General features: G+C 46.9%; 2 protein-coding genes across 4 annotated transcripts in view; both read right to left on the reverse strand.

Moving 5' to 3' along the window:
* HSD17B7 (hydroxysteroid 17-beta dehydrogenase 7) overlaps positions 1-27,665 on the reverse strand; it is a 158,896-nt gene that overhangs the window by 84,999 nt on the left and 46,232 nt on the right. The window lies entirely within an intron of this gene.
* OLFML2B (olfactomedin like 2B) lies at positions 1,220-27,639 on the reverse strand. 2 transcript variants are annotated; one of them, XM_079981347.1, is made up of 8 exons: positions 27,484-27,639; positions 19,190-19,453; positions 14,238-14,345; positions 12,223-12,399; positions 10,915-11,125; positions 8,421-9,026; positions 4,798-4,974; positions 1,220-2,860 (listed from the first exon to the last, which is right to left on the reverse strand). In XM_079981347.1, exons 1-8 carry the CDS (start codon positions 27,622-27,624, stop codon positions 2,259-2,261), a joined length of 2,286 nt encoding a protein of 761 aa, XP_079837473.1. In that variant the 5' UTR covers positions 27,625-27,639; the 3' UTR covers positions 1,220-2,258. The 2 variants fall into 2 exon arrangements, with proteins under 2 accessions (XP_079837473.1, XP_079837472.1); XM_079981346.1 differs by having other exon boundaries at positions 8,421-9,029.

The raw sequence follows: 27,665 nt of genomic DNA on the forward strand, positions 1-27,665 counted from the left end.
AAAGTTAAAAGAGGGGGACCCCCCCTAGAAAAAGGAAGAAAAGGGGGGAATTGACTAAAAATACAAAGCAAACCAAAAAGGGGGGGATTGATTGATTGATTTAAAAGGATGAGTATGGTTATTGCCACATCTGGAGGTCGGACCCATTTCTGAGGGCAAAGGTTGCATCATCAAGGGGAATCCCTTATCGCCTCAGGCCTCCCCTGTGGGCGCTGCCATCTTCTGTCTCCTCTGCACTCACCCACTAACAATAGGGACCAAACCTCGGTTGGGCTGGGGTGGGTCTGATCCGTGGCAGCAGGTTCCCTGAGCTTAACTGTCGGGATTGATGCAGCAGCTACAGTCCTGGGTGGAAGCAGTGCCAGGAGTCGCCATGCTCCCTCTCCCTCACCTTTGGCGCCAAATCACGACTGGCAAGCTGGTCTTGCTGCACCCAGAGATGGGCTGAGGGCACCCCATAAGCCTCTTTCTCACTACCTACCTCTCAGCAGCTGAAGGGGTGGTGCCAGGCAGAAGCACGCAGGAGCTGCAGCACGCTGGCACAGGACAGCCTTGCGGTTCCAGCCCTGCGTGCACACCAGATTTTCTCTAGAACTCCAGGCGGCCTGAGGCGGCCTCCGCTGCCTCTGAGGCTTCTTGGTCTCCAGAGGGGCCTGCTCCTCCTCCTCCTCCTCTGCCCCACAGAGGTGCTCCCTCCTTCCCCCACAGTCAGTCAGGCGGCTTGTACGGGGACAAGGCGGGAAGCAGGTGCTGGCGGGTGGAAGGGAGTGAAGCACGGCCTACAGGCTCCAGGGGTGTTGCTTTGGACCTGGCTGCCGTTCCTGAGGCGTGCTCCCTTACCCTGCACGCTGCTGACTGTCATGTGCGCTGCCTAGGACATCCTGGAGCCAAAGCCAGGCCAGGAGAGTAGAGCATGCCAGACGTGGAGGGAGCAGAAGCAGCACAGCTGACCCAACCCCCTCCCCATCCCAGGTGCTCATCCTTGGCTCCTTGCTGAAGCTCACCTGCCAGCAGGGAAAGCCCTGGCAACCCTGGCTCCTACCAGGTCCTGGTGAAAGGAAACACTGGCCAGCCTGCAATGCCAACGCATTGCTATATATAGCAAAGAAGATCTCACAATTTACAGACGTGTCAGCCTAATTGGTAGAATGCCAGCATTATTAGAAACTGAGCAGAAAATGGTTTTCTGAAAAATCAACATGGCTTCTGAAAAGATAAGTCTTGCTTCAGCAATTTATTTTATTTATTAGTTCTTAAAATATCAACACACACATACATACATACAAAGAAGGGATCCAGTAGGCAGTATACATCTGGAGTTTCAAAAAGCTTTTGACAAAGTCCTGCTCTATAAGCTACCATGGGATAAGGGGATAGTTGTCTTACAGATCTACCAGCTGAATAAAGCCTGTTTGGAAGGAGTTCTACCCAGTACAAGGAGCAAACAACGAAGGGATGGCCTGCACTCGTCTCCTTCCAGGTTTTCTCCAGCACAGGAGTCAAATTGTTTTCTTGCAAGTCTGCTCTTGTACAGGTTAGCTCAGGGGGGAGTTCTGCTATGTTCAATGGGGCTCATTTCCTAGCAAGTATGTTTAGGAATTCAGCCTGAATTGTCCCATACAGACTCCTGTGGGTAAAGCAGGGAAAGAACCTGTGGCCCTCCATATCTTGTTGAACTCCCAACTCCCATCAGCTCCACCACAGATGGCAAGTGGCCAGGGATGAGGGGAATTAGAATCTAGCAACATCTTTCCCAGCCCAGGGTTCAAAAGACAGCAACTGGGGCAGGAGCGACAAGAGTTACAGGGTCTATGGCCCAGAGTATACAATGCGACTAGACAAATACAATGACAGAAGGAAATGTGAGCAGGACTCTGGTTTTACTGAGTTTTTAACATTGATGTTTTATTATAAAAAATGGGGGCGGGGGCCCTGTTCTTATCCAAAGTGTGAGTCTTCTGTTAGAAAAGCATCCCTTTGCCTTATTATTCATTATTTGAGTCTGCACTTAGCAGGTCTAGTGAACAATATTTTCCATTGTTTCATAGGAGGCAACACATTCAGTATAAAAACAAAAGCAGGATTATGTCCAAAATAAAAGGGTTGGCTTAGGATGTGGACTGATCTACAATCCACTCTTTTTTTAAAAAAAGAAGGTTTTTTTTTCAAAAAAAACTTATTTACTCTGATTTGTACAATAAAAAAATATTTATTAAAAAAAGGTGCTAGTGGCCTTTAAACATTATCTCACTGTGTCCTCAGTAAGCAAAGATGACTTTGTATGTGACCTGATGGCCATTGTCCCAAGCATAGAGGAGCCGGTCCTTGGGGTTGTAGTCTATCTGAGTGGTGTAAGAGTACTCATTCTCAAAGAGCAGGCGGGGGATGATCTGGGTGTTGGTGTGCGTGTCAAATGCATAAGAGATGTTAGCATTCTTCTTGTTGTAGCTGTCAATGGCATAGAGGACACCGCAGATGACAAAGGAGTTGCCAAAGAAGTTTTTGCGCAGGCCTGTCCGCCAGGTGGTCTCCTTGCGTGTGCTCAGATCATTGGCGTTAAGTTTGCTGAGGACAATCACCTCCTGGCTAAAGCCTTCGTAATTAATGGCTGGGTAAATGATCCACAGGCCATTCTCATCCACTGCAAAATCCACATCAGAGTGGCCACGCCACCGCCAAGGTGTCTCCTCGTCATAGGCCACATCTTCCAACATGGCCCAGGCAGCCACATAACGCTGCTTCAAGTCATACTTGATGAGGTTGCGGGTAAAGGCCCGGTTATAGTAGAGAGAGCCATTAAAGACCGCATGGCCTGTCCCCATCCAACTGTATGGCAGCTTGTATGAGTTACTCCATCGACCTAAGGGGCAGAGATCACAGAAACAGAGAACTGTAGGGTTGGAAGGGAAAGGGTCATCTAGTTGAATCCCCCACAATGCAAGAATCTCAACTAAAGCATCCCTGACAGATGGCCACCCAACCTCTGCTTAAAAACCTCCAAGCAAGGAGAGTCTACCACCTCCCACTGACAAACAGCTCTTACTACCCTTGATTTTAATTTCATTGGTTCACCTGTTTCCTATGGAGGCTCAAAAAGGAGTCCAGGAAACTGCTTTATACCCAATCAGGCTATTGGTCCATGCAGTGTGGTACCGGCCGGTCAGTGTAAGACAGTGGTGGAGAACCTCAGGCCTGCAGTGGGAGTTCAAGTGCTTCTCAGTGTGGCTCTTGGGACTCTGCCAGGCAAGACCTCCTCAGCCACATCCCCTCAAGTCAGGCAAAGCTGGTGACCTGGCACTGGCACCTCCCTCTACTCTAACTAGACCTGAAACTAATTTATTTCCCAAGATCTTCCTCTGTGAATATTAATGTTGAATATTCAGTAGTTTTTCTCTGAATATTCTATTATTTGACATATTGAGATACCTCAGTCAGTGCCGTAGCGTGAATGGGCCGTGGCCCCAGGCACACGTTTTTGAAGGGGGTGCAACCAGGCACCCCACAACAGGCTCCAGCGCATGAACGAGCTGCAGGGACAGGCAGCTTCCTCGCGCCCAACCCCACCAGCTGCAACTCCATACCCAGGTCAAGCCTGACCTAGGGGTGGAGAGAGGGGAGTGAGCAGTAATGTGTGCAAGCCCAGCCACAGCGCCATCCCTTGGTCAGGCTTGACCCGGGGCGAAGAGAGGCGCCTGGCTGCACCAGCTCTGTCCCAGGGGATGGAGGGGCTGCGGTGCGTGTGCTCTGGGTGCGCCTTGCAAGGCCAGCTGCAGGAGGCTCCCTCCACGCACTGCACCCCTTGGGGGTGCACCCCACATCCCCCCCCCCACGGCCTGAGATTACGCGGCTGATCTAAGTTATTTGATTTCATTATTTGACAAGTAGTAGTGTTTTAGCCAGTATTAAGAATATCTTACAGATGTTATGTAATGGCATTTAATATTTGACAGTGGACAACTTATGAGATTTCATATTTGACCCTGCAAAAATAAAATAAAAATCAGGTTATGCCAATACATCTAAAGTGTTCAAAATCTGAGGTAAAGGTCCATGTTCAAAATTTCAAGTTTGGAAGATTCCAAGTATTTGTTTCAGCTGTAGTGTCCAGTGGTATTAACGGATGAAGGAGCGTTTTTTCTGGGCATAAGTGGAAACAACCTGTGCTGGATAGACTATTTTGGGTCCCCTTAATTTTCTGATCTGCAGTTCACTAGCTTCAAAGACTTCATGCTTCTATGCCCATTCTAGCCTCAAACTGCTGAATCAACGCTACCCATCTCCATCCCACCAGACTCCTTAATGGCCCTAAGTAAAGGGAAAGGTACCCCTGCCCGTTCGGGCCAGTCTTGCCAGACTCTAGGGTTGTGCGCTCATCTCACTCAAGAGGCCGGGAGCCAGCGCTGTCTGCAGACACTTCCGGGTCACGTGGCCAGCGTGACAAGCTGCATCTGGCGAGCCAGCGCAGCACACGGAACGCCGTTTACCTTCCCGCTGGTAAGCGGTCCCTATTTATCTACTTACACCCGGAGGTGCTTTCGAACTGCTAGGTTGGCAGGCGCTGGGACTGAACGACGGGAGTGCACCCCGCCACAGGGATTCGAACTGCCGACCATGCGATCGGCAAGTCCTAGGCGCTGAGGTTTTACCCACAGCGCCACCCGCGTCCCCGCGTTGCCCTACTCTGGGGCAATTCAACAGTGTGCCTTGGCTTTGCTCTGAATCCACCCAGGATCCACCACTAACACTCAGCCTCTCTCTTTCTCTCTCAGGCATCTTATCACACAGCACGAGACAGACCTTGCTTGAAGCTGTCCAGGTTCCGAAACTCGACCAGGGTGTTGCCATAGTAATAGTTGGTGACATAGATTCGCTCATCCTTGGCAAGGGGGTCCTTCATCCAAGCCCCTTCATTCCGCCCATACGTGTTCTGGGTCATGGGCCCAGAGACAGTAGACAAGGTGTCCTTGCACTGGCCTGTTAATAAATCAGAGCAGCAAATAACGACAATCACAACAACACCTTGCACTGCGTATGTAGCACATTTGAAGCGTTCATAGTGTTTCAAATACGGCAATTATCTCAGCAACCTTAGGCTCAACCTTACAAGTGGGCAGATGAGGGTGAGCATAGCTTGCTCCCTGCTTGCCACTCTTCCCCCCCCCCCCCCGCGCAATCGCCTTTCCCTTTAACATGGCACACACAAGTATGGGAATTGGCCAGTGAATTAAAGTGATTAGCAGCTGAAAGACAGAGCTAGCAGCAACAAAGCAAGCTATTCATCTACTTATTACATACCTTATTATCCAGTTATTAATACCTTATTGATCAGTTATTGGGGGCACTGTGTTACAGTGGGTCTGGCCCTACCTATGGGACAAAATCTAGAGAGTAGCACCGGGAAGGAGCTTTTCTGCTCCCTGGTGGGCATGCTATGGGGTACTGCAGGGCAGCAGCTTATCTGCTATTTTATACAGGCAACTCCCATTTAGTGCGCATTCAAGGCATGTGTGGCCGCTGACACATGCGCCTTTTCTGGCCCCGGAACAGGGTGGGCTTATGTGTGCCCCACTGATGTATGTGATGATGTGGAGCGCAACCCCCATGCAAATGGGGAGCTGCCTGTATTTCTTTGAAGCTGCAGGGAGCAGGCAGTAGGGGTTTGGGGGCCAGGTGCCCTCAGTACGCTGACACTCAGCTCTCTTTCTCTATAACATCTGAATTCAGGCTGAGCCTGAATCCTGGCAAGATGGAGGCAGTGTGGGTGAGTAGTTCCTATGGCAGAGAAATTGGTCAATTGCCTACTCTGAAGGGGGTTACACGAGCAGGTTCACAATCTGGGGTTGCTTCTGGATCCCGGCTTGTCACTGGAGGCCTAGGTAGCCTCTGTGGCTAGGAGTGCCTTTTACCAACTGCAACTGATATGACAGCTCTGATCGGAGGGCCTGGCCACAGCAGCCCATGCCCTGGTTACATCAAGACAGGATTACTCAAGCAGTATATAAATATTGTGGAATACATGGATGAATAAATCAATAATATTAATAAACGTGGCAGGGTTAGCACAGAGGATGTGCCATATACAAAAAAAATTATGGACAGGCTCATAGCTTGCCAGTAACCAATGCAGCCCACAAAACTCAATAACTTAACATTGTCTGCAAAGCAGATAACAGACCCTGGTCCAGGGCCTTTAAAACATCAAGGCAAGACACCAGATACTGTATTTTTCGCACCATAGGGCGCACCGGACCATAGGGCACACCCAGTTTTTAGGGGGGGAAATCAAGGGAAAAAATATTTCCCCCCCAGCCCCAAAGAGCAGCGTACAGGCTGCACACAACCTCTCCCTGCCAGAGGGGTTGCGCGCAGCTATGGAAGAAGGCAAGGCAGCGAGCGGGATGGATCCCGCTCGCTGTTTTGGCTTCCCCTTTAGCCCCGTGCAGCCTCTCCTTGCCGGGAGACGCTGCGCAGGGCTAAAGACCATAGCCCCGTGCAGCCTCTCCCTGCTATAGGGGTTGCGCGCAGCTATGTTAAGAAGGCAAGGCAGCGAGCGGGATGGATCCCGCTCACTGCTTTGGTTTCCCCTTTAGCCCCGCGCAGCCTCTCCTTGCCGGGAGACGCTGCGCAGGGCTAAAGAAGCCATAGCCCCGTGCAGCCTCTCCCTGCCGGAGGGGTTGCGTGCGGCTATGGCAGAAGCCTGCATTCGCTCCATAGGGCGCACACACATTTCCCCTCAATTTTTGGAGGGGAAAAACTGCGTCCAATGGAGTGAAAAATACGGTAATTCTCCCCAGAGTGAGTCAAATTCTAGGAGTCCCCTGCAGATCAATGGCAAAGGAATCAACAGGAAATACTTGCATGCATTCTATCATTTTGCAATTTCTGTTCCTTATTCTGCTTCTGGTCAATTCACAGAATTTAGTTTTCCTCATATAACGTAGTGTTTGGTGTGCTCTCTCTCTCACTCACATATGCACGTGTGCGCACAGAGAAAGAGAAAGAGAGAGAAGGGGGAATCCATTAATCTGCAGAAAAGCAATGCCACTTTAGCTTCAGATTTAAGTGATTTGCTTGCTTTCCTAACAAAATTTGCTATATTTCACTTCAGTTGCACAAGCTCCTTTTGGAAAACAAAAAGGAACCTGACCTGCTATTGCCCTACATCAGTTTGTTTTACCAACAATCTCCTGCCACCCATCGCTGTGTCTTTATAAGCGTAGCCTTTCTGCTGTCACAGGCATGCGAGAGCTGCTTCTCTGGCACCTGATTCCATGTTGTGCTTTTCTGCTTTTCTGTGCCTGAAGTCTGTAGTTCTAATATGCATCAGACACGGGCAGTTTAGACGACCATTGCAAAACTCTTAAGAAACTTCAGAAGCTGCCTTACATCTGGTCAGACTATTTGTCTATCTAGACTAGCCTTGTCTACCTTGGCTGGCAGAAGGGCACCATCTTTCCCAGCATCCACAACCTGATCCGATGGGAGATTCTAGGGATATGCTCAGCCACTGAGCTACAGTGCTATATTGCCTTGCCTAATACTAGTTCTTTTATTTCCACTTAGAGTCCAATTGTTTTATTCAATGTTACTCCAGGCTAGGTATACAAGCCTGGTGTTTCTATACACATCTTTCTGGTGCATCAGTATCTGTGGAAAGAGATACAGTGGTGCCTCGCAAGACGAAAAGAATCCGTTCCGCGAGTCTCTTCGTCTTGCGGTTTTTTCGTCTTGCGAAGCAAGCCCATTAGCGGCTTAGCGGATTAGCTATTAGCGGCTTAGGGGCTTAGTGGATCAGCTGATAAGCGGCTTAGCTTAGAAAAGGGGGGGGGGAACCCGCAGGAACTCGCAAGACATTTTCGTCTTGCGAAGCAAGCCCATAGGAAATTCGTTTTGCGAAGCACCTCCAAAACGGAAAACCCTTTCGTCTAGCGGGTTTTCCGTCTTGCGAGGCATTCGTCTTGCGGGGCACCACTGTACTTCTTTCCTTGAAAACATCTCCCCAAACCTAATCTCCACCTAAAGGGCACCATCAGAGGCTTAATCAAATCAATCCCACTCCAGTTCTCTTCAACTGTCACCTTCAGTATTCCATTGCTTAACTGTTGTCAACATTTGGTAGGTCCTGAAAACTCACAGGTCCTTTTTAGACCATTTTTGTTTGTCTTCTAAATTTACAAAAGAAAATGCTTCTGCATTCTTAGGGAATCCCCTAAATATGTGGAGCTTGCTTACCTAATGTTGAGGTGGCTCCATTTCTCTTCCAAGCTTGACCAGCCAAGTTTTGTTTTGGAGGGAACAATATTACAGGCCCCGTTTACTCTCAAATGCATGATGGGTGAGAAACAGAGCTCCACCAACACCCTGGTCTCAAGTCTGGATTAAAGCAATATCAATGTGAAGGAAGGAGGACACAAGCTTACCAATGCTGTTTCGGATATCTTCCTCGTCCAGGCCCTGTGTGGGTGTGACGGTGAGGCTGGGCCTGGCAGGGGCTGCAGGGGGCACCGCTTTGGTTGTGGCAGCTGAAGTCGGCTGAGCTGTTGCCTGTATGTGGAAATTTGTTGTGGCTGCTTTGGCCATGGGGGGCTTTGTGTCAAAAGCATTCTGGGTTGCCACAATCGTGGAAGCCTGTGTGGCAGTTTGAGCTGCTGTTTTCGTTGGCCATGTGGCACCTTCATCCACCAAGCCAGTCACTGAGGAGACTCCAGTGGCTGCTGTGGGCTCCAAAGTCATTGCAAAATGGCTGCTGGCTGTAGGGAGATCTGATGAGGTAGACACTGGTGTTGGCTCAACAGAGGGAGGCATGATGGCAGAGGACAGGGGTAGCTTGATTGTTGCAGATGCTTCTTTTCCAGCAGATGTGATGCTTGCAGCATGCTGCTTGATGAGCCTGATGCTTTGGTGAATAAGTGGCTTTTCCACAGACAGCTGCTTCTTCATGGGAATATTTGGCAGGTAGCTGTGTTGCAATAGCTGGTCTTCAATCAGCATATCAATTGGGCTCTCACCACTGAAATGCTCATCCTCTGCTGGAGACACAGAACAAGAAGTGGGGTTCACCCTTCCCTCCTGAACATGGTGTGGATGGAAATGGTTTAAAATGATTGCCCCTTTCTAGCCTGTTTGCCTCCTCCCTGCTCTCCTACACACTACAGCCACGGGCTTAATGCTACATCTAAGCCAGGGATTTCGGTTTGCTTTGTGACCAAAGGAACCAACACCCACAGCCAGGAGAGTTTGTTCCTAACTTACAGACTGTGGTTTGTAGAGGGAGAAACAAACCACAATCATTGATTTGGACATGCCAGTAAGTCAGGGGTCCTGGTTTGTTTGGGAATGATTGTAGCTCAATAGTAGAGCAACTGCTTTGCATGCAGAAGGCCTCAGGTTGACTCTTTGGCACCTCCAGGTACGGCTGGAAAAGATTTCATCTCTGAAGCCCTGGAGAGCCTTTGCCAGTCAGTGTAGAGTGGACAATACTAAACTAAATGAACTACTGGGCTGACTCAGTATAAAACAGCCCACATGTTCCTCTGTGCACTAGCAGGGAGAAGACAAACAGCTCAGAAAGACACAGTCGTGATTAACTTCTAACTACGGTTTACCATGCTGGGGGGAACTGGCTCAGTACCAGCAACACACGGTGAACTCTGGCCTAACTGGGTATCCTTAGATGAACAACAGGAGGCCATTCCCTTGTTCCTCTCAGCAGGCCCACATTCTCTTACAATTGCCTCATCTTTAAAACATCTTAAATGTTAACCTCAAAAGAAAGCAATGTGCGACTCAGTTCTTAGGAGCTTAAAAGCTGAGAATCAGGTTCCATGTTAATATTAAATGTCCAAAATGACTCTGCTGATTCTGACCCCAGTCCAATGGACTGCACACTGTAAAAGAAAATGGAATCCTCCTGATCAGCAGTTTGATGCAGGAAGGAAAGGAAGAGCAACCGAACCAGAATGCAGGTTCCCTGTTCCTCCTCCTGAACAGCTGACTGGCAAGATTCCCCCTTTGTTTCCTGGGCCCATGAAGCGCTAGCTGGTGAAGCAGGACATACATAGAACTTTCTTACATGCACAACCTCCCATCCAGCTACTGATAGGAACGTAGAAGCCTACATCCCTGTTGCTGTTTTTTGAAATATTATCAAAATAATTACAATATAAATTGGCTTTGGGAGGAATTTCAGAGGCCATCTAGTTCATCCATCTCTCCTGCTTGGAGACAGGAACATCTCCTTGTGGCAGAGGACAGGTGCCCTACAGAAAGTGACTTGCAGAGCAAAAGAGCCCCAGATGCCTTTGACTGCAAGCGGATCCACACCCTGAAAGGGAATGCCAACAAGCGCCCCCTCACCTGCTCAATGAGTAATGAGCCACAGGAGATAAAACGCCTCGCTGATTCCTAAACCCTATATCCTGTTTCTGATCAAATTTCACTCAATCATAAAAATAAAAGCTGTCCTGAAAACACGTACACACCACATATAACGTTCTCTGTGCCACAGCAAGAGAAAGGAAATCCCATGTGCCATGTGGGGAGGGAGTCGTCGTGAAATTCTCCTTCCTGGCCTTAAAAGGCCACAGCTGAGGCCTTTCTACATACCTTCAGTTTGGAGTAACTGCTTCTGTTTCCAAGATTCAAGTTTTCCAACCATTTTGAATTTCCCATGGTTTCAGGCTCACATCCCCATTCCTCTGCTCCCATTTCCGCATTGGTCCTTTTAAAAAACCCATCCTATCAAGAGATTGAAATTTCACCTGCTATCCCCCCCCCCCAATATATTATTCAAAGCATTGTAAACAGAATTAAAGTGACGGCAAGTGTCGCAAGCTGCCTGCCAGCATTTCCCTGAGATCCAGAATTCCGAAAGTGCCATTCTGCAACCTTCCCAGTCCTGAAAGGACAACTCACGGTCATCAAGGTCTTTTTCTGTCTCAGGATCTTTGGCCTTATAGTAAGTGACTCCTCGGATGATGGTGGGCTGGGCTGGAGTCCGGCTCCTCACATGGAGTTTTCTTGGCAAAGTTGACTTTGGAGCTGGGGGCGCATAGCGCAAAGACTCTGCAGAACTGATTTGCTGAGAAGCCATTTCATCATGCAGGAAAACCTCTTCGTATTTTTCCTTTTGAGAAACAAAACAACATATTAAAGTGTGGCCAGAGGACAAAGAGGGAGTGTTTCTCAGTAATTATCCATCTGACCAAGGAGCTGGAGTTCTGTCTTGGATGGGCTGCATCCTCTGTTAAAGGAACAGGTTTGCAGTCCAGAGATGTTGTTATTTTGGGACATAATTCTGGGTGCTCAAATGGCATCAGTGGCACAAAGCACTTTCCACCAGCTTAGACTGATGTGCTAACCATGATCACCTCCTGGATAAAGGTAGCCTGGACAGTGGTCATTCATGCCCTAGTAACACCCAGGGAGAAGAACTGCAATGTGCTGTATATGGGACTGCTTTTGAATACTTCTCAGAAACTCTACTTGATGCTGAACTCTACTTGATGCTGAACTCTACTTGATATTTGAACTCTACTGCAATGAAGATCACAGCTGGCATGAGTTATGGGGAAGAACATCTCCTCAGTTACGCTAAGTTTCCCACCTCAGTCAATCAATCCTGTCAACAGACTTCAAAATGAAACATATCTATCCATTTATGTAAAAGATACAAGTTTATCAAACATCTCCATCAGATAGGAAAATATGGCTACATTCATTTGGATAAGGTTTTTAAAATACTGAAATGTGAAAGAGATAGCGCCCGCATGTAGTAATATAAATGTTCCTGTGTATTTTTGGACACAGTTGAAAAAGCCAGTGTTTAACCAATAACCTTCACCATTTGAGATCAGGGATGTTGTTGGAGCACAACTTCCATCGTCCCTGACCACTGGCCATGCTGGTTGGAGATTATGAGTGTTGTCAATCCAACAACATCTGGAGGGTCACAGCTGCCCCACCCTAACCTATCAAAACCACCAAACAAGAAACACAGAGTAAATGAACTGCTATCCTTTCGTGGGAGCAGGCAGTCTTTTAGTCAATATTTTAAAGACTACTTGAGTCACGAAAAGTGATTGTTGTCCCTGCTTTAAACTTAAATCTGGTAGCAGGCCAAATCTAACAGAATCCTGGTTTCACTGATTTTTGGGAGGGGTGGGGAACGGAAATGCAAAGTTCCTGGCCCTCAAGGAGGAGCTTGCAGAAATCTGAAATCACCTCAGTGAGAGTGTAGGCGGCGGCAGCATCCCTCTGCAGTAAACTCTGGATGTCAGCAAGGTTGTTAGAGATGCTGTCAGAAGAATTTGTCTTGCCTTTAAGATCCATCTCCTGCCAAATTTTGTCTGCATTTGGTCTCTTCTCTTTGTGTTCCTTGGTGAGATTGCTAGACAATTCCTAGAATGAGCACAGGGAAAGAAAGAACGTCATTAGCACAGAGAGCAGAGTTCTACACATTAGCCTACTGTTTGTGGGATTAAAAAGTGTTAGAGGACCAATGGCTGCTGCCAGGAGCTCCCCCCCCCCATTCCAGCTCTGCCTTCCTTGGCCAATTGCCCTGAACAGGCCTGAAAGCCAGACCAACCCCAGTCAACAGCCAGAGGAAGAAGAGACAACAAAAAATTGCACTCACATACATACCCTCCAGGAAGGGCCTTAACCCCATCCACCACCCTTTGAAATACAATTAAATGCATTGGATATGTGTGAAAGCTTCTCAGAATCTTTGGGATGGAGCAGGACAGAAACCAACAGAAATAGTTAATACCTTGTGCTTAAACAATAACTGCTGTAGATCAATAGCAAAATATACTTTGTAGGCTCCACGGCTCCCAGAGAACACAGAGGACGCCCATGACAAGCAGCTGCGGAGCAGGTGGGGGAGGCAGGAACACACAGCTATTACAGGAACAAGGGAGTCTTTCTAGGTCAGTAAGAGGTAACCAAACTCCCAGAGAGACAGCTGAAATGATGGGCCTCCCCACTCTTCTGCCACCCGCCCCCAGCCAGGCCCACATCGACAGCAGCCACCTCTTGTTTCCAAGAGGGTGCATGGAAAAGATTTCGAGGATTCTTTGCTTCACTGGTGTGTTTACAATTAACTTGAATTGTCCCCATGATGCAGCTGGTGCACGTTGGTACCACCACACACAACCTAGCATTTCCCAGATGAAAACTGAAGCTTTCCTGCATGTTGTTAGCACCCACGTTATCAAACCAAGGATAACTGAGGCCTGAGCCTCAAAAAGTTGTTGAGCTTTCCTAGGGCAATTGCCTGATAGCTGCTCTGCTGCTGCCAAGCCTGGGCCGCCCGCACCACAGCCAGAGCCTGAACCAGAGCTGCCCGTGCGGGGAAGAGGGGCCTCTTAACAACTCTCGGCACGCTTAACAAACTGCAGTCCCCAAGATCCTTTAAAGAGTTAAAGTGGAATAATGGCACCTTTTCTGCAGACAGAGGGCACATATTTATGCAACTGGTTGTAGATAAGTAGGGCTGCCACCATTTCTCCCCGCTCAAGCTCCTTTGCCTCTAAAACAGGGCCGGCATAACCATAGGTGCCCAGCTCTCAGGGGCACCAGGCCGAGAGTCCGGGGCCAAGATTTGGAGTCCGGGAACTGAAGAGCCAGGCCAGCCGACAGCCACTGCCGAGCGGAGCAGAGCCTGTCGGAGCTTTTCTGCTGCGAGCGCTGAGGCAGCTGGCCTCCTGCATGCCTGGGATTGGCAGGCCGTCAAGAGGCCCACCCAGCACACACACACACACGCTGCTCCCACAAGGGGCGTAGCTTCTCTCCCAAGCCTCTGCAGGGATTGCTCTCCTCCCTCCACCTGCAGCAGCCATGGGAGAGAGTTGCAGGCCCCCCAAAAGCTCAACAACTCTGAGCTGCCCCCTAAAAAAGCTCAACAACCTTGGCCTCCCACCCCCCAAAAAATTGGGGGCTCTGGGCAGTTTTTTGCACCCCAGCGCTGCATATGCTAAAGATGGCCCTGCTCTAAAGCGTTCCATAGACAAGTTAGACAGGCAAAATTTATATTGGCATGAAGTGATGGGCTTGCATTATTTCTGCATGTCAAGCAAGAGGGCTAGAGGAAAGGGATGGAAATGCTGGGTGCCTACAAAATCTCATTTCACAACAGACTGTTCCCAAAATTGCTGTGGGACTCAGTATTGTGGATCAAGCTGCCCACAGTAGAATATTGATCTGCAACTTAGCAGCTTCTTGGGCAGCCATCTTACCTCTTCCAGTTTCTCCACTCGGCCAACCAGCTTCGTTGTGACAGAGTGCAGCTTGAGCAAGTCTAAGCCATAGAAAGCGCCTTCTAGTAGATCGATGACAGCTGCCAGCTGAAAACACATAATCATGGAACAGTTATGTCACTGTCTCCCCTCATATTTGCTTGCCTGAAAGTAACACAATTTGTGTGCTCTTTAGATGAACCCTTTGAACAGCTCAGCCGTGAAGCTCAATAGGCAAGTTAACTATCTCTCAGCCAAACCTCCCCTACAGGCCTGTTATGAAGACTGTTTTGTACACCGAAAGACACAAGAGAAAGAATATCACATTTATTTCATAGTCCTCAACAGCATTGTTTGGCGGGTGTGTGTGTGTTGCACTATAGGGTCTCGGATGGGAAAGGGCCAAAGTTTATTGGTTCTGAAATGGAAATATTAATGGCCATACATAGTGGTATCCCGAGAATATATGCAAAAAGGTTTTTTTCATAATCATCATGCCCATATATAGTGTCACCAGTGTACTTGGCATTTTTCAGAGCTTCATAAGGAAAAAACACAAGGTTCGGGTCATAAGAAGCTTACATTCTAAATTAAATGGAAAACAGCCGAGGTCAGATGCCCTTTTAGGAGCCTGGTATCTTATTCTGACAGCGGGAAAGACAGCAAGTTCACTACTTTAGCTTCAGCCTCAACACATGATCAAACTCAGAACCTGGGTTTCTCTGTCACATGACTGGCTGTATCAAATGCTTAGCAAATCAAAAGGAAGTCACTGAGAAAGAAATTTTTCATTTGTGGTCTTTGAAACGCACACCTAAGAGTCACTCTTCAAGGCCATTTGGCAGCAACAACAGCAGAACAATAGTCTCCACTTATATCTTGCTGAAACAAATACAAATTGTAATTACATAAATAATTCTGTAATTTTTAAAACTAAAAGATATATCCCCTTGCTACTTTACATTTCTGATCTACCCTTTTATGTGGCTGATGTTATTTGATTGTGTTTCTGTACTTAAATCAATTCATAGCTTTTTCAAACTGTCCAGAGGCCTGTGTTGAAATAATGCTTCCCAGGAATTTAAATTCTTATAATTGCTCAATCTGCCCTCGTTTAATATCATTCATTACACCAGGGTATTTTGTTTTTCATTCTTCCCCAATATCTTAGTTTTATACTTGTTTGTTTCTAGGTCCAATTTATTTCCTTCTCATTAATTTTCTCTACTACTTCTCTACTATTTTACTAACTGTGTGATCTATAATTATGCTAAATCAGTAAAGCAGAAAGTGCGCACTCTTGATGGAAACCTTTACACATTTTGATACCGAATTTTGTTCAGGAGAATTTACTCCATTTACAGCTGCCTGGCTTCTGTTTTCTCCTGTCCTCATAGTCTGTTCCTACTGTCAGGGAACTGCCATCAGGGCCAGAGGGAGAGAGCGGGCTCCAGAGGGATTCCAGAGAGCGTCCCGGGATGGGGAGAGGCAGCCCATCTTCTGGGGAAGGGAATCAGCGTAGCACCAGTGGAGAAGGGGGGCAGATGGGGGAATTGGTGAGACGGTCCCATGACTCCTCGCCGGGGACCAGCGGGGAGAGTAAGGGTCCTCCGCTGCCCACACCCTCCTTGCGCAGAAGGCTTCCGCGCAGGGAGAGTAGGCGGAGACTAGGCGTCAAAGAGCTTATTTGCTGGAAGAAGTTCAAGAAATGCCCACTGACGGATTCTGCCAGCGATTGAGACAGCCACGGGCGAGTGGCTGTCCGGACAGAAAAGGTTCACTCAGGCAACCCAGCCAGGTGTGGCGCCGGTTTACGCACGAGCAACCCCTAGAACCATTACACCTACCTTCTGCAATGTAGTAATATTTTATTCCAGACAAGGCCATGGGTAGTTTCGCCCCAAAATTAACGCTACAGTTAAGTGTTCTTTGAAATTTCTCACTTTCTCTCTATCGGAATCCAGATTGCAACCATCGGTACTTTTATTCCTCTTCCACATGTGTGCAACTATAAGAAATTCACTGTTCTAATGGAAAATATTAAATTGGAACTGACCCTGTAATAGCAGTTGTTGTTTTTCAAAAAACGAAACTAGGGTAAATGGTATCTTTTAATCCAAGCCCAATCCAAAAGGAAGAAGAAGTTATTAAACAAATCTGAGATAATGAATTGCTTCAAGTTATGCTTGGCACAAGAAGGTTCTGGATGCCCTAGTTCTGAGCATTCCCAGCTTGAGTTCTAGAGCCAAGCATGTTTGCATAACCCTCTTCAGGGAACTTTATGAATTAGCCGTATGGAACATGACACTGTTCCTGGATGACAAGGAATCTGGCAGCAATTCCCTAGAAACTTCACAGAAGGGGGCCATGAGCGGTGGAGGCAGGCTTGAGGATGATGCTCTCAGGCACAATACAACCACCCGTCTCACAGCTGCCAATAGGTTAACATGAATCTGAACATGTGAAGCTGCCTTATGGAGTCAAGCCACTGGTCCATCTGTCCCAGAATGCTCTACTCAGGCTGGTAGTAACAGTTCCCAAAACTCAGGGAGTTATTTTCCAAAACTGTGGCCAGAGATAGCTTTAACTGAATATTTCAGGGACTGAACTTGAGACCCTCTGTTCCCAAAACGTATGATCTGACACTCAGCCAGCTAGAATTTGTTAGTTAACTTCTGAATTCCCTTCCAGAAGATTGCTTGCCCTTTTTTAAAGAAGGACTGAACACATTCATGGAGAGAATTCATGGCTATTTGGAATGAGAGCTGAATTGGGCCTTTGTGCTCGAAGGCAGTGCCATAAACCATGAAAACCAGGTGCTGAGGGCCAAGAAGAGGGGAAGGCCATCCCTGCTCTCCGTCCTGATTCTGAACTTCCAGAGGCGTCTGGGTAGCCACCGCTGCAAACCGAATGCTGGGTCTGATGGGCTTGGGTCTGTTCTAGCAAACAAACTTTTATGTGCCACCAAGATACAGAGGGTAAAAGCAAGCTCATCCTCGAGTATTTCATGTCACTTCCCACCAGCTGCCTGAATTGGGATGCCGCCAAGCAAAGCCTGGTCCAAATTGTGGCAGCTTCCAAGCCTTTGCACTATTCCTCATTAAGCTGAGGTCGTCCATTCATGTGCAAGGCCAGCTACATGCCACCTTGCTGCTTGGAGAACAAAGGAGGTGTTGCTGGTCAGACAGTCAAGCCGATTACAGTTCATTTGAACTTGCCCAGGCAGGAGATAGCTGGAGGCTCAAGTTTCATGTCTTTCAGGGTTGTGAGAATAAACCTAAAACAACCGTCTCCAGTTACATTTTGGGCTGCCAAAAAAAAGCCTTGTAAAGCAGAAAATAAGGAAAGACAACAATTACCAGAACAAGCGCATGAAGCTGGCGGCTTCCTGGTATGTGCCTTTTTCCACACACGGACAACCCCAAAAGAGTGTGGGAAGCCACTCAGAGGACAGCGCATGCAGGCCCCAAGGGAATGGAAGGCAGACTGAGGGAATGAAAGCAGGAAACCAAGTGGAACCCTTGTGGCCAGAGGCTGTCTCTATGTCTCCAAGCACCAGATGTGTACGGTAACACACACACAATCCCCATGGGCTTGTCGCGGCCATCATGCTGGCCTTGCAAGTTTTCCAAAGACATCTGGTTGGCTCCCACTGCAAAGAGGACTGTTGGTCTGATCTTGCAAGACCAGACCCATCTTTAGCAGGCAGCACTCTCAGAATTATAACTGTTGGGATATGCACACACAAAACGGAGACTAATTTGAAAGCAAGAGCTCTGGAATGACACAAATTGGCAAAACTAAAGCCAGAATTGTGTTCTGGGTTTTTGCAAAATTAGGTTTTATTTCCAGCTGGGAAGGGCAGTGCATACTGAGAATGAGTCTGATTTTTCAGGAACATTCTTCTCTTCCTTTACCCCCTGCAGCTCATCACAGATCTGCCACAGCTACCACATACTGCCACGTACACAACGTCCCTCAGCAGGATCACTTTCCACAAAGAATAAGTGTAAAATGAGCAGCATTTCCTATGCGTTGCTACAGGGAAAGCAGGAATATCATTAGTTGTGTTTTGCTGAAACTTTTCCCAGCTGGCAAAGCAGAAATGTTCATAAAGCAAAATGGACATTCACCAAAAACTAAGCAAGACAGTTATTCATTGACACTACTCATAATTTATAAAGTGCTTTCTGAGTATTCAAAGTGTTCCACACTTTGAAATCTGTCACATTTATGTTACCCATAACTGTTACCCAATTACAAGTGTGTGGATCATAGAATCATAAAGTTGGAAGGGACCCAAGGGTCATCTAGTCCAACCCCCTGAAATGCAGGAATCCCAGCCAAAGCATCCATGACAGATGACCATCCAACCTCTGCTTAAAAACCTCCAAGGAAGGAGAGCCCACCACCTCTTGTGGGAATCTGTTCCACTGCCAAACATCTCTTACTGTTAGAAATATTTTTCTGAATGTTTAGTTGGAATCTCCTTTCTTGTAACTTGAAGTCACTGATTCGAGTCCTACCATCCAGAGCAGGAGAAAACAAGCTTGCTCCATCTTCCATGTGACAGCCCTTTAAATATTAATATGTGGCTATCATATTTGCTCTCAATCTCCTTTTCCAGGCTAAACACCCCCAGCTCCCTCAATTGTTCCTCATCAGGGCTTGGTTTCCAGACCCTTGATACTCTTGTTCTCCCTTCCCTGCACACATTCCAGCTTGTCAACATCTTTCTTAAACTGAGGTGCCCAAAACTGGACACAGTATTCCAAGTGTGGTACATTTGTAGGTATCATGTTTGTTTTCAAAAAGTCAGGAGTCTACAGATTTATTGCCTCAAAAACAATATCAATAGGCTGCCTATTGCTTCGGAATGAGAAATCACAGTTGCAGTATGTGTGTGTGTGTGTGTGTGTGTGTGTGTGTGTGTGTGTGTGTGTGAGAAATACCTTGAAGTCCTTGCTTTCTGCTTCTTGCAGTTTCTTCAGCCTGAAGTCTCCCTCGCAGGGGTTCAGGGCGGATGGTGGGGCTACACACGAACATTTGCATTCCGGTCCAGAAGTGATCGTTTCCACCGTGTAAAAATCCTCTGGTTTGGCAGCTCCTTCGTTAATCCTCTGGCAAGCGCCTCTGCCCAAGGGCCTCACCACACACTTGCACTGGCAGTCTCTGCCTTCCGACACGGCCTTCACCTTGTCATAGTCCCCTAACAACTAATAAAGGAAAAGGAGGAAAAAGAACAAGCTGGTCAGTTTGTTCTGAAAGTAGAATTTCCCTCCCCTTCTCTCCCTCCACCCTCCTTGCTTTATGCTTGTTCTTGTGGAGTGTTTGGGAGAGGCTCAGACATTCTGAAACCTTGAAGAAATAGGTCGCTGGTTTAAAATATTGCTGACTCTCGCCATTTTCTGCTCCTTGATTATCTGGGAAAGTAATTTTCTTCCACCACCCAAAACCCCCCAAACCCCAAACTAGTCAACTTCCCCCGATGAACTTTGCGCTCTCTCGCTCTCTTGGGTTTTGGGAAATTAAAAGGCTGTCGTTCTCAAACCATGGCATTCCAGGATGAGCTCATTTAAATTTAACAGGCACAGTCCCTCAAGACATTCTCTTCCTTGAGCCTTACTGAAGTGAGAAGGAGTTATGCAAGAACTGTTCTCTTTGCACCTCTCGTTTATTTCAGGTTGGTTTGTGCAGGAGAATGGTCCCAGTGGGAACTGGATATGCTCCAGAAGGAATGCAGACGAAGGAAGGAAACCCTCCTGGTCTGCTTGAAATAAAGTCAGAGTCAATCCCTCAGCAAGACCACCTTCTCCTGCAGGACGATTCTGAAGAGCAGCACCTCTCCCCTGAGTTCTGGAGCAGACCAGGTGCATCAGCCAAGCAAATGTCCAACAACTGCAGATGCAACCCAGAGAATTTCCTTTAGGGATCAGACACAAAACTGACGAATAAAAATAGCCGGAGCACATGTTTTTTCTTGCTGTGCAAGTATGTGCTGAGACTTCCCAGGGGTGGAGAACTTCATTCAGAAGAACCGTCTGGAGAGACGCATCTGAGGGCTACTCCACACACTACTCAGCAGCAAACCCAAGTCTGCCACTGAAGGTGCATTTCTTAAAAAGGACAACTAAGACAAAAGGGAGTGACAAAACAATAAATACACCCTTAAATCTAATCAATCACCAAAATTGGGTATATCTGATTTGACAAAGATGGTAAAGCTTCTCCTGGTGAGGCATGAGGTGTGTGTTGGCCATATTCACACTTTACTTTTACATTTTTGGTGTGCACCCCCCAAAAAACAATGTTTGGAGAGATTCAGTGATGAGACACCCTGGCTGCTTTGCATTCAGATGGTACAGGCTCAGTTCAGACATCATGCTAAAGAATGATTTGAGCTTCCAAACATAATAAGAGGCCAACCACGGGTCAGACCTGCTTGTCTGCTTTTATTCTCCATCTCCTCTGCCCCGCAGTGGAGCACCCTCCGAAGGCAGAGCAGCAGTTGTAACTATGGTTTGTCAGGTCAGACAAGACACTAAACCAGGGAGGGGGATAGTCAATGTGGTTCCCTCCCCTGACGTTGCTGGACTACAACTCCTGTCACCCCTGACCCCTGGGTGTGCTGGGTGAGGCTGATGGGAGCTGCAGTCCAGTACATTTGGACATCACATGATGGCCACCCCTGCGCTCAGCCGTACTCAGGCTTCCTTAACAATGATTCGGCATGACATCTGAAGCAGAGCACCAGCCAGATTGCTAGTCAGCAGTGATGGATAAAAAAGGTTGTGCCACTTTCACTGAGCAAGAAAAATGCAATCTGTGCTGCTAATAGAAGTAGTACGACTCATGCAACACGTTGGAGACTAATATACATACAATAATTACCAAAATGATTATACATTCTTTATCAATCTTCTGAGAAAAATACAAAACCTTAAGCAAAGACACAGAGACTTACGAACTACCCAACCTAAGATGAACTTATAATGTCTGATTTCAATGGATTTTTCAAGTGCTTAACTCAGTCTTTTGTTTTCTTTATCTTTTTAGGTAAGTTCATGAAGATACCAACAAAACCTAAGTTTGATGTTGTTCACAATACCGACAGATGCTAGTGAAGCTGTAAAGGTAAAGGTAAAGGGACCCCTGACCATTAGGTCCAGTCGTGACCGGTTGAGGCGCTCATCTCGCTTTACTGGCTGAGGGAGCCAGCATACAGCTTCTGGGTCATGTGGCCAGCATGACTAAGCCACTTCTGGCAAACCAGAGCAGCGCACGGAAATGCCATTTACCTTCCCGCCAGAGTGGTACCTATTTATCTACTTGCACTGTGACGTGCTTTCGAACTGCTAGGTTGGCAGGAGCTGGGACCGAGCAACGGGAGCTCACCCCATTGCGGGGATTCAGACCGCCAACCTTCTGATCGGCAAGTCCTAGGCTCTGTGGTTTAACTACAGAGTGGCGTCACCCGCGTCCCATAGTGAAGCTGTAGATGGATATTAATAAGGTTGTAGACAGGGTTCCGGCGTTTTGCACCTGTTTCGCCCTGGCAGTCCAAGTAATCAAGAGGCTGCTGTTCGCCCCTGATGGGGCCCTTTAACTGGGGCTTGCAGGTAGCACACTCCCAAGGTAGTTTTCCGGGCTTCTTCAGATGTCTAATCTCAAAGCCTTGATACGTATATTGATATTCACTAATAATAATTCAAACCAAATCTTATTAGAAATAACTTAATACACTTCTAAGTAGTCAATTAAATCAAAAATACATATCCATTATACGTGAAATCAGTACCTTTCTGAGTTTGCCTCTATCTCACTAGCAGCAGGGCAAGAAGACGACTCCTGCATGTGAAAGCTACGCTGTGCTGTAACACAAAGCAGGCTAAGATTCCCCATCTATCAACATGATTTGTGTGTTTCAAAATTAGTAATTAGGCCACCATCATTTCAAAACACTCCTTTTTAAAAACAATCCATAACTAAATTTAGCCTCTTTATAGTTGGTCAGTTTCTTCCTTTTTTTCATTGTGCTTGACATAGAATGTAAGCTTCTTTGCTCCTTTAACAATGGAAGCTGATCCAATCAAATAGGCCCAATTTGCTTGCTTTGTTATCCAGCTATACTATTCTGGCAATGCATTCATTTTGTATTAAATTTGGCTGGGCTTGCATTTGGCACATCTCTGATGCAAATAAAGCAATATTTTTTTGTAAAAAGGAAACTATAGTAACACTCATGACCTGAGTTCATTCAACCACAGAGTAAATTAATTTAGAAGCAGACTTTAATCTAAGTAAAAATAATTGTTTCTGTTTCTAATAAAGAGCCAAAAGCACAGTCAGTCAAGCCATAAAGAGCTCCTGTTCATACCAATTTATGGCTCATTTTTACAACTGTTGGAACCTATGGCAGCAGCTGTCACTTTTGGCTGACTTTAGCCACAGGTGAAAACCAACACAAAGCTGATTGAAAGTGCCGCTGTTGCCACAGGCTCACATAGCCATAGGAATAAACATACAACTACTCTTGCAGCACAATCCTGGAAATATCTGCTCAGGAGAAAGTCCTACTGGGAAAGGGCTGTATGGCAATAATCCTAAACCTACCTATCTCGCTAGGGATCCTTCCAGATGCTAATGGTTCATTCTGACCCAGTTTTTCTGGGTCTTCAATTTTATTAGGTATTCCACTACTTCCCATCCACGCCAGTGCACAGTCCTTGGTGGAATGTTTCTGTGCTATCTTTTCTGGTGCCTTCCCACCCAGTTCCTACCTTCATGCCCTCTACTACTTTTCACCATTGGGGGCACGTGGGCAAATATTTCCTTTCCTGTGCATGTGCACCTTAAAAAATTCGCAGGAACTGCACTAGCTCCATACTTGGTTACTAGTTATCATGGATGCCTGCGCTTTGGGGAGGGGCAACATCCATTTCCACACAAGCCTTTTAACTCAAGATGCTACAATCTTTACAGCAATCGTTGCTGCAAGGCTCAACGCATTTACTGGTATTTCTTCCTTCATCACCATGGGCCAAGCTGTATTCATACCCCAGAGACACATCTGTGACCCAATTTGCCGGCTACTCAATGTTATCCATCATAGCAAAAGCAAAAAGTTACCCCTATGATACTCTCACGAGGAAGCTGGTAAAATGTGGGTTGAAAAAGGTAACTGTTAGGTGGATTTGTAGCTGGTTAACTGACTGAACCCAAAGAGTACTCATTAATGGTTCCTTGCCATGCTGGAAAGAAGTGGCAAGGTTCTGTCGTGGGCCCCTTGTTGTTCAATGTCTTTATAAATGACTTGGATGAAGGAATTGGGGGGATGATCATCAAATTTGTAAATGACACCAAACTGGGAGGGGTAGCTAATGCTGCAGAAGACAGAATCAGAAATGAAAATGACCTTAACAGATTGGAGAACTGGGCGCAAGCAAACGAAATGTATTTCAACAGGGTTGGTTCTACACTTAGGCAGGAAGAACCAGATGCAGAAATATAGGATGGGGAACGCCTGGTTTACTAGCAGTACATGTGAAAAGGATCTAGGGGTCTTGGTGGACCATAAGCTTAACACGAGTCAACAGTGTGATGCAGCAGCAAAAAAGGCAAATACTATTCTAGGCTGCAACAACAGAAGTCTAGTGTCCAAATCAAGGGAAGTAATAGTACCACTCTATTCTGCCTTGGTCAGACCACACTTGGAATACTGTGTCCAGTTCTGGGCAACACAATTTAAGAAGGATGTTGACAAGCTGGAACTTGTGCAGAGGAGGGTGATGATCAAGGGTCTGGAAATTAAGCCTTACAAGGAACAGTTGAAGGAGCTGGGTATGTTTAGCCTGGAAAAGTGGAGCGTGAGAAGAAATATGATAGCCATCTGGAAACATCCTAAAGGCTGTCACATGGAAGAGGGAACAAGCTTGTTTCCTCCTGCTCTGGAGGGTAGGTCTCGAACCAATGGAGATTCCAACTAAACATTCGGAAAAAACTTTCTAACAGTAAGAGATGTTTGGCAGTGGAACAGACTCCCACGAGAGGAGGATGGACTCCCCTTCCTTGGAGGTTTTTAAGCAGAGGCTGGATGGCCATCTGTCATGGATGCTGTCGCTGAAATTCCTGCATAGCAGGGGGTTGGACTAGATGACCCTCAGGGTCCCATCCAATTCTATGATTCAATGAATCCAAATAAGAAATAATGTATATAGGCATTCCTTCGCCTGACCATCATTCAAAATCAGAAAGCTCTATCAGCTCTAAAGAGAGCAAACTTCACACCAGTATTCCTACAGTTATGACAATGTCTTGAAGACCCACGTTCATCATGGTCAGGCTGCATCACTGCGGTAAAAATGGCTATCCTGTCGAAATTTTTGTTTCTCTTTCAAGTGCTGCCAGTGATGATTACACCCAAACAATTAAAAAATTGGCAGTGCTCAATAAACAAGTTTATTCACAAAAGGGGGGGAAGCATAACTAGGCTCCAGAAATATATATGGAAGTGTCAAAAATGGCGGTCTCAGAATCCCACATCTCCAAACTCATTACAATGCCTTCTAATTAAAATATTTGATGTCACTGATCCATGGGCAGAAAGGTAAACCACAGGTAGATATAGAAATTTCAGGTCCTGTATATAGAGCATATCCTTTTCTACCCTCCGCACTCACTAAAACACATGCTATTGTGAACGCTTTCCTCTGAACCACAGTAAATGTGTGGAAAGCACAGTTTAAAAAACTGGCTCCCCCAATATCTCCCCTTATCCCTCTCCGCTTTCATCCAGGGCAATGTTTAGATTGGAATGGTTTGGAACAGGTGGGTCTTTATAAATTAAAAGATTTCTATGCAAACAGTACACACACACACCCCACACACAAAAAGAACAATTCATAGCTGCCATACCAAACCTTAAATGGTCATGGTACCACTTCAACCAGCTGTTAAGATTCCTGTATAACCCAGACATTTCCACTCAAGCAAACAGGAAACTACCAGCAGTAGAGCATTAACCTCTCTCCACTCTCTAAGGGCACAGGTTCCTCAATTTATAAAGCTCGAATAATACTAGAATATAGCAATCTATTGTTCACAAAAATGCCATGGAAAATGGACATAGATGTGCAAATACCAAATGAAGAAGGGATGGCTTTGTGGTCTGGGAGACCACTGGAATCAATTTCTGCCAAAATAAGGGAAGCCTCATTAAAACTTCTGCATAGGTGGCATTATACACCGCTGAGGCTATCCTGAATATGTAAGGAAGTTAATCCCAATAGTTGGAGGAGATGTATTTCCATATGTGGTGGTGATACGACATCATCAAACCCTTCTGGAATGCTGTCTTCAAAGAAAAAAGCTTGATACAGAACAAAACAATTGAAATGTCCCCTGCACTAGCACTGCTTGGGCTTAGGATCCTGTCTGCTCACGAGTATCCTAACGATGACCTCTTAACCTTTCTATGGACTGCTGCCCATATGGAGATAGCCAGCTGTTGGAAAACCAGTGTTGGACTGAACATTGGTTCTTGGTATAACAGAGTATGGTCAATAACATTGGCTGAGAAACTAACATGTCAGGTGAGAGCGGCAAAGGGCAAACACAATCCATATTCCTTTTATAACATATGGCAAATGTTTATTGAATACAAATCGCTCAGACTGTGGCAGGAATCCACCCAGCACTCGTGGGAAAATGTGGCGTGATCTCTTATAGTAATCAAATGAAACTTTAACACATGGCAAGTCTGTAATTTTTTCAGGACAAGTTATTTGTTTTTTACTGTTGTAACAATTATTTTCTCAAAAATTATCTTCTGTACCATGAAAATAAATAAAAACAGTATTAAAAAATACACAATGCCATTAAAACAATATGAATGAAAATGCACAATAAACCAATTTAAAAGCAAAGATGATGATGTTGGCGATGTTAACAACTACCTGTTAACAACCCACCTGCCAAAAAAGATAAAATAAAAGAAGAAATAAGTGCTAACGAACTTTTATACCATCTGTGACTTCAGATGTATAGTAGGCTATTTTGAGCTTTACAGATTTTCCACAGTAAGAGAAAACTGCATCAAATGTAAAAAAGACAAGGCGGGGAAGTACTGGAATTTTGATGACAACAACATTGGGTGGGTGGGTGTGGAAGCAGTCTAGGAAGCAAGCTGAAGCAGATGAGATCCACATCAGGCTGTGCTTCTGTTCCAAGATGTTAGTACAGATGAAAATTAAGGAAATTCACAGCCCATAGGGTGTAACACTGCAGTGCTCAACATGGCGCACACATGTGCAGAGGTCCCATCAAGGGATGAAGTGGAAAGATACCTTTGAAGAGAGTTTCTTTAACACAACCTGTTTATGTTAAGGCTGTGAATCACTGCCCCATCTTCAGCCCGCTCTCTTTGGAATAAGTCCCACAGAAGCAAATTCCACGGAGTTCAAAGTAAAGATGTTTTTGATTGAGCTGCAGACTCAAAAGCTTCAGCTCAACTGAGTCACAGTTCAGCCTTCAAAAATATGAAGCATATTTATTTCTCAAAGGGACAGGCACCCAAATGAAAAATCCACATGCATCCTTCTTTGGAAAAATAATGGCTCTAATCTGAACTGGTTTGCAGACTAAACTAACTTGCAGCAGGTCTGCAGGGTGCTAAATAATGATTTCCATGCCCTTGGAACCAGCACCTGAATACTGCACACATTTATTTCATTTTTAAATTTATCTTTATCCAATTCTCAATACAGCACAGCACATATTGATTTGGAAGCATTCGGTGGAACTTGCCTCCCAAGAGACCTGTTTTTCAGAGAAAACCTAACCGTCCTGAAGTTCTAAGCAAATCCGCGCCTGGGAACTGGGAAGCCTTCCCCCCCCCCGCCCCCGCTCGTGCCCGCGTCCAGAGAGCCCCTCGCCCTGCCCGGGATCCCTTCCGAGCGCCCGGCAGGGGGATGAGAGGGCGAAGAGGGAAGGCACTCGCCTCCTCGTTCCTGCCCAGCCAGATCCCGGCTCCTCCGTCGAAGGCGCTCCGGTCTCCTTCAGGAGCGGGAAGCGGATGGCCTCCAGCAGCAGAGCCAGCAGCCCCATCCAGGGCTGAATGGCCCCCGGGCTGCCCGGACTCCGCGCAGCAGCGCGCCCAAGCCCAGCACCTCCGGCCCCGGAGCTGCACCCGGCGAGGGGCAGTGGGGTTCCCGGGCTGCCCCGGTGCGCTGCCTCCCCCTTCGGGTACCTGCGAGAGGATGTTCTCCTGGTTGTCCGCCTCGTCGTGCAGCGGGGCGGCGGCGGCGGGGCTGGCGGCGGAGGAGCCCCAGCAGGCAGCCAGCAGCGCCGCCGCCGAGCAGCAGCAGAGCAGCGCCACGGGCCGAGCCATGGAGGGCGCGGCGGCTAGCGGGCGTCGGGGGGCGAGGGGCC

The sequence above is a fragment of the Podarcis cretensis genome, assembly GCF_951804945.1.
Source record: "Podarcis cretensis genome assembly, chromosome: 6".
In the NCBI taxonomy this organism is placed as follows: Eukaryota; Metazoa; Chordata; class Lepidosauria; order Squamata; family Lacertidae; genus Podarcis; species Podarcis cretensis.

Bases quoted from the DNA above. Each gene is read 5' to 3' on its own strand.
- OLFML2B (XM_079981346.1), bottom strand. From the start codon at position 27,624: ATGGCTCGGCCCGTGGCGCTGCTCTGCTGCTGCTCGGCGGCGGCGCTG. The intron at 9,030-10,914 runs GTGAGTTGTCCT...CTGTGTCTCCAG, and splicing joins AGAAAAAGACCTTGATGACC to CAGAGGATGAGCATTTCAGT. The intron at 4,975-8,420 runs GTAAGCTTGTGT...ATTTATTAACAG, and splicing joins AGATATCCGAAACAGCATTG to GCCAGTGCAAGGACACCTTG.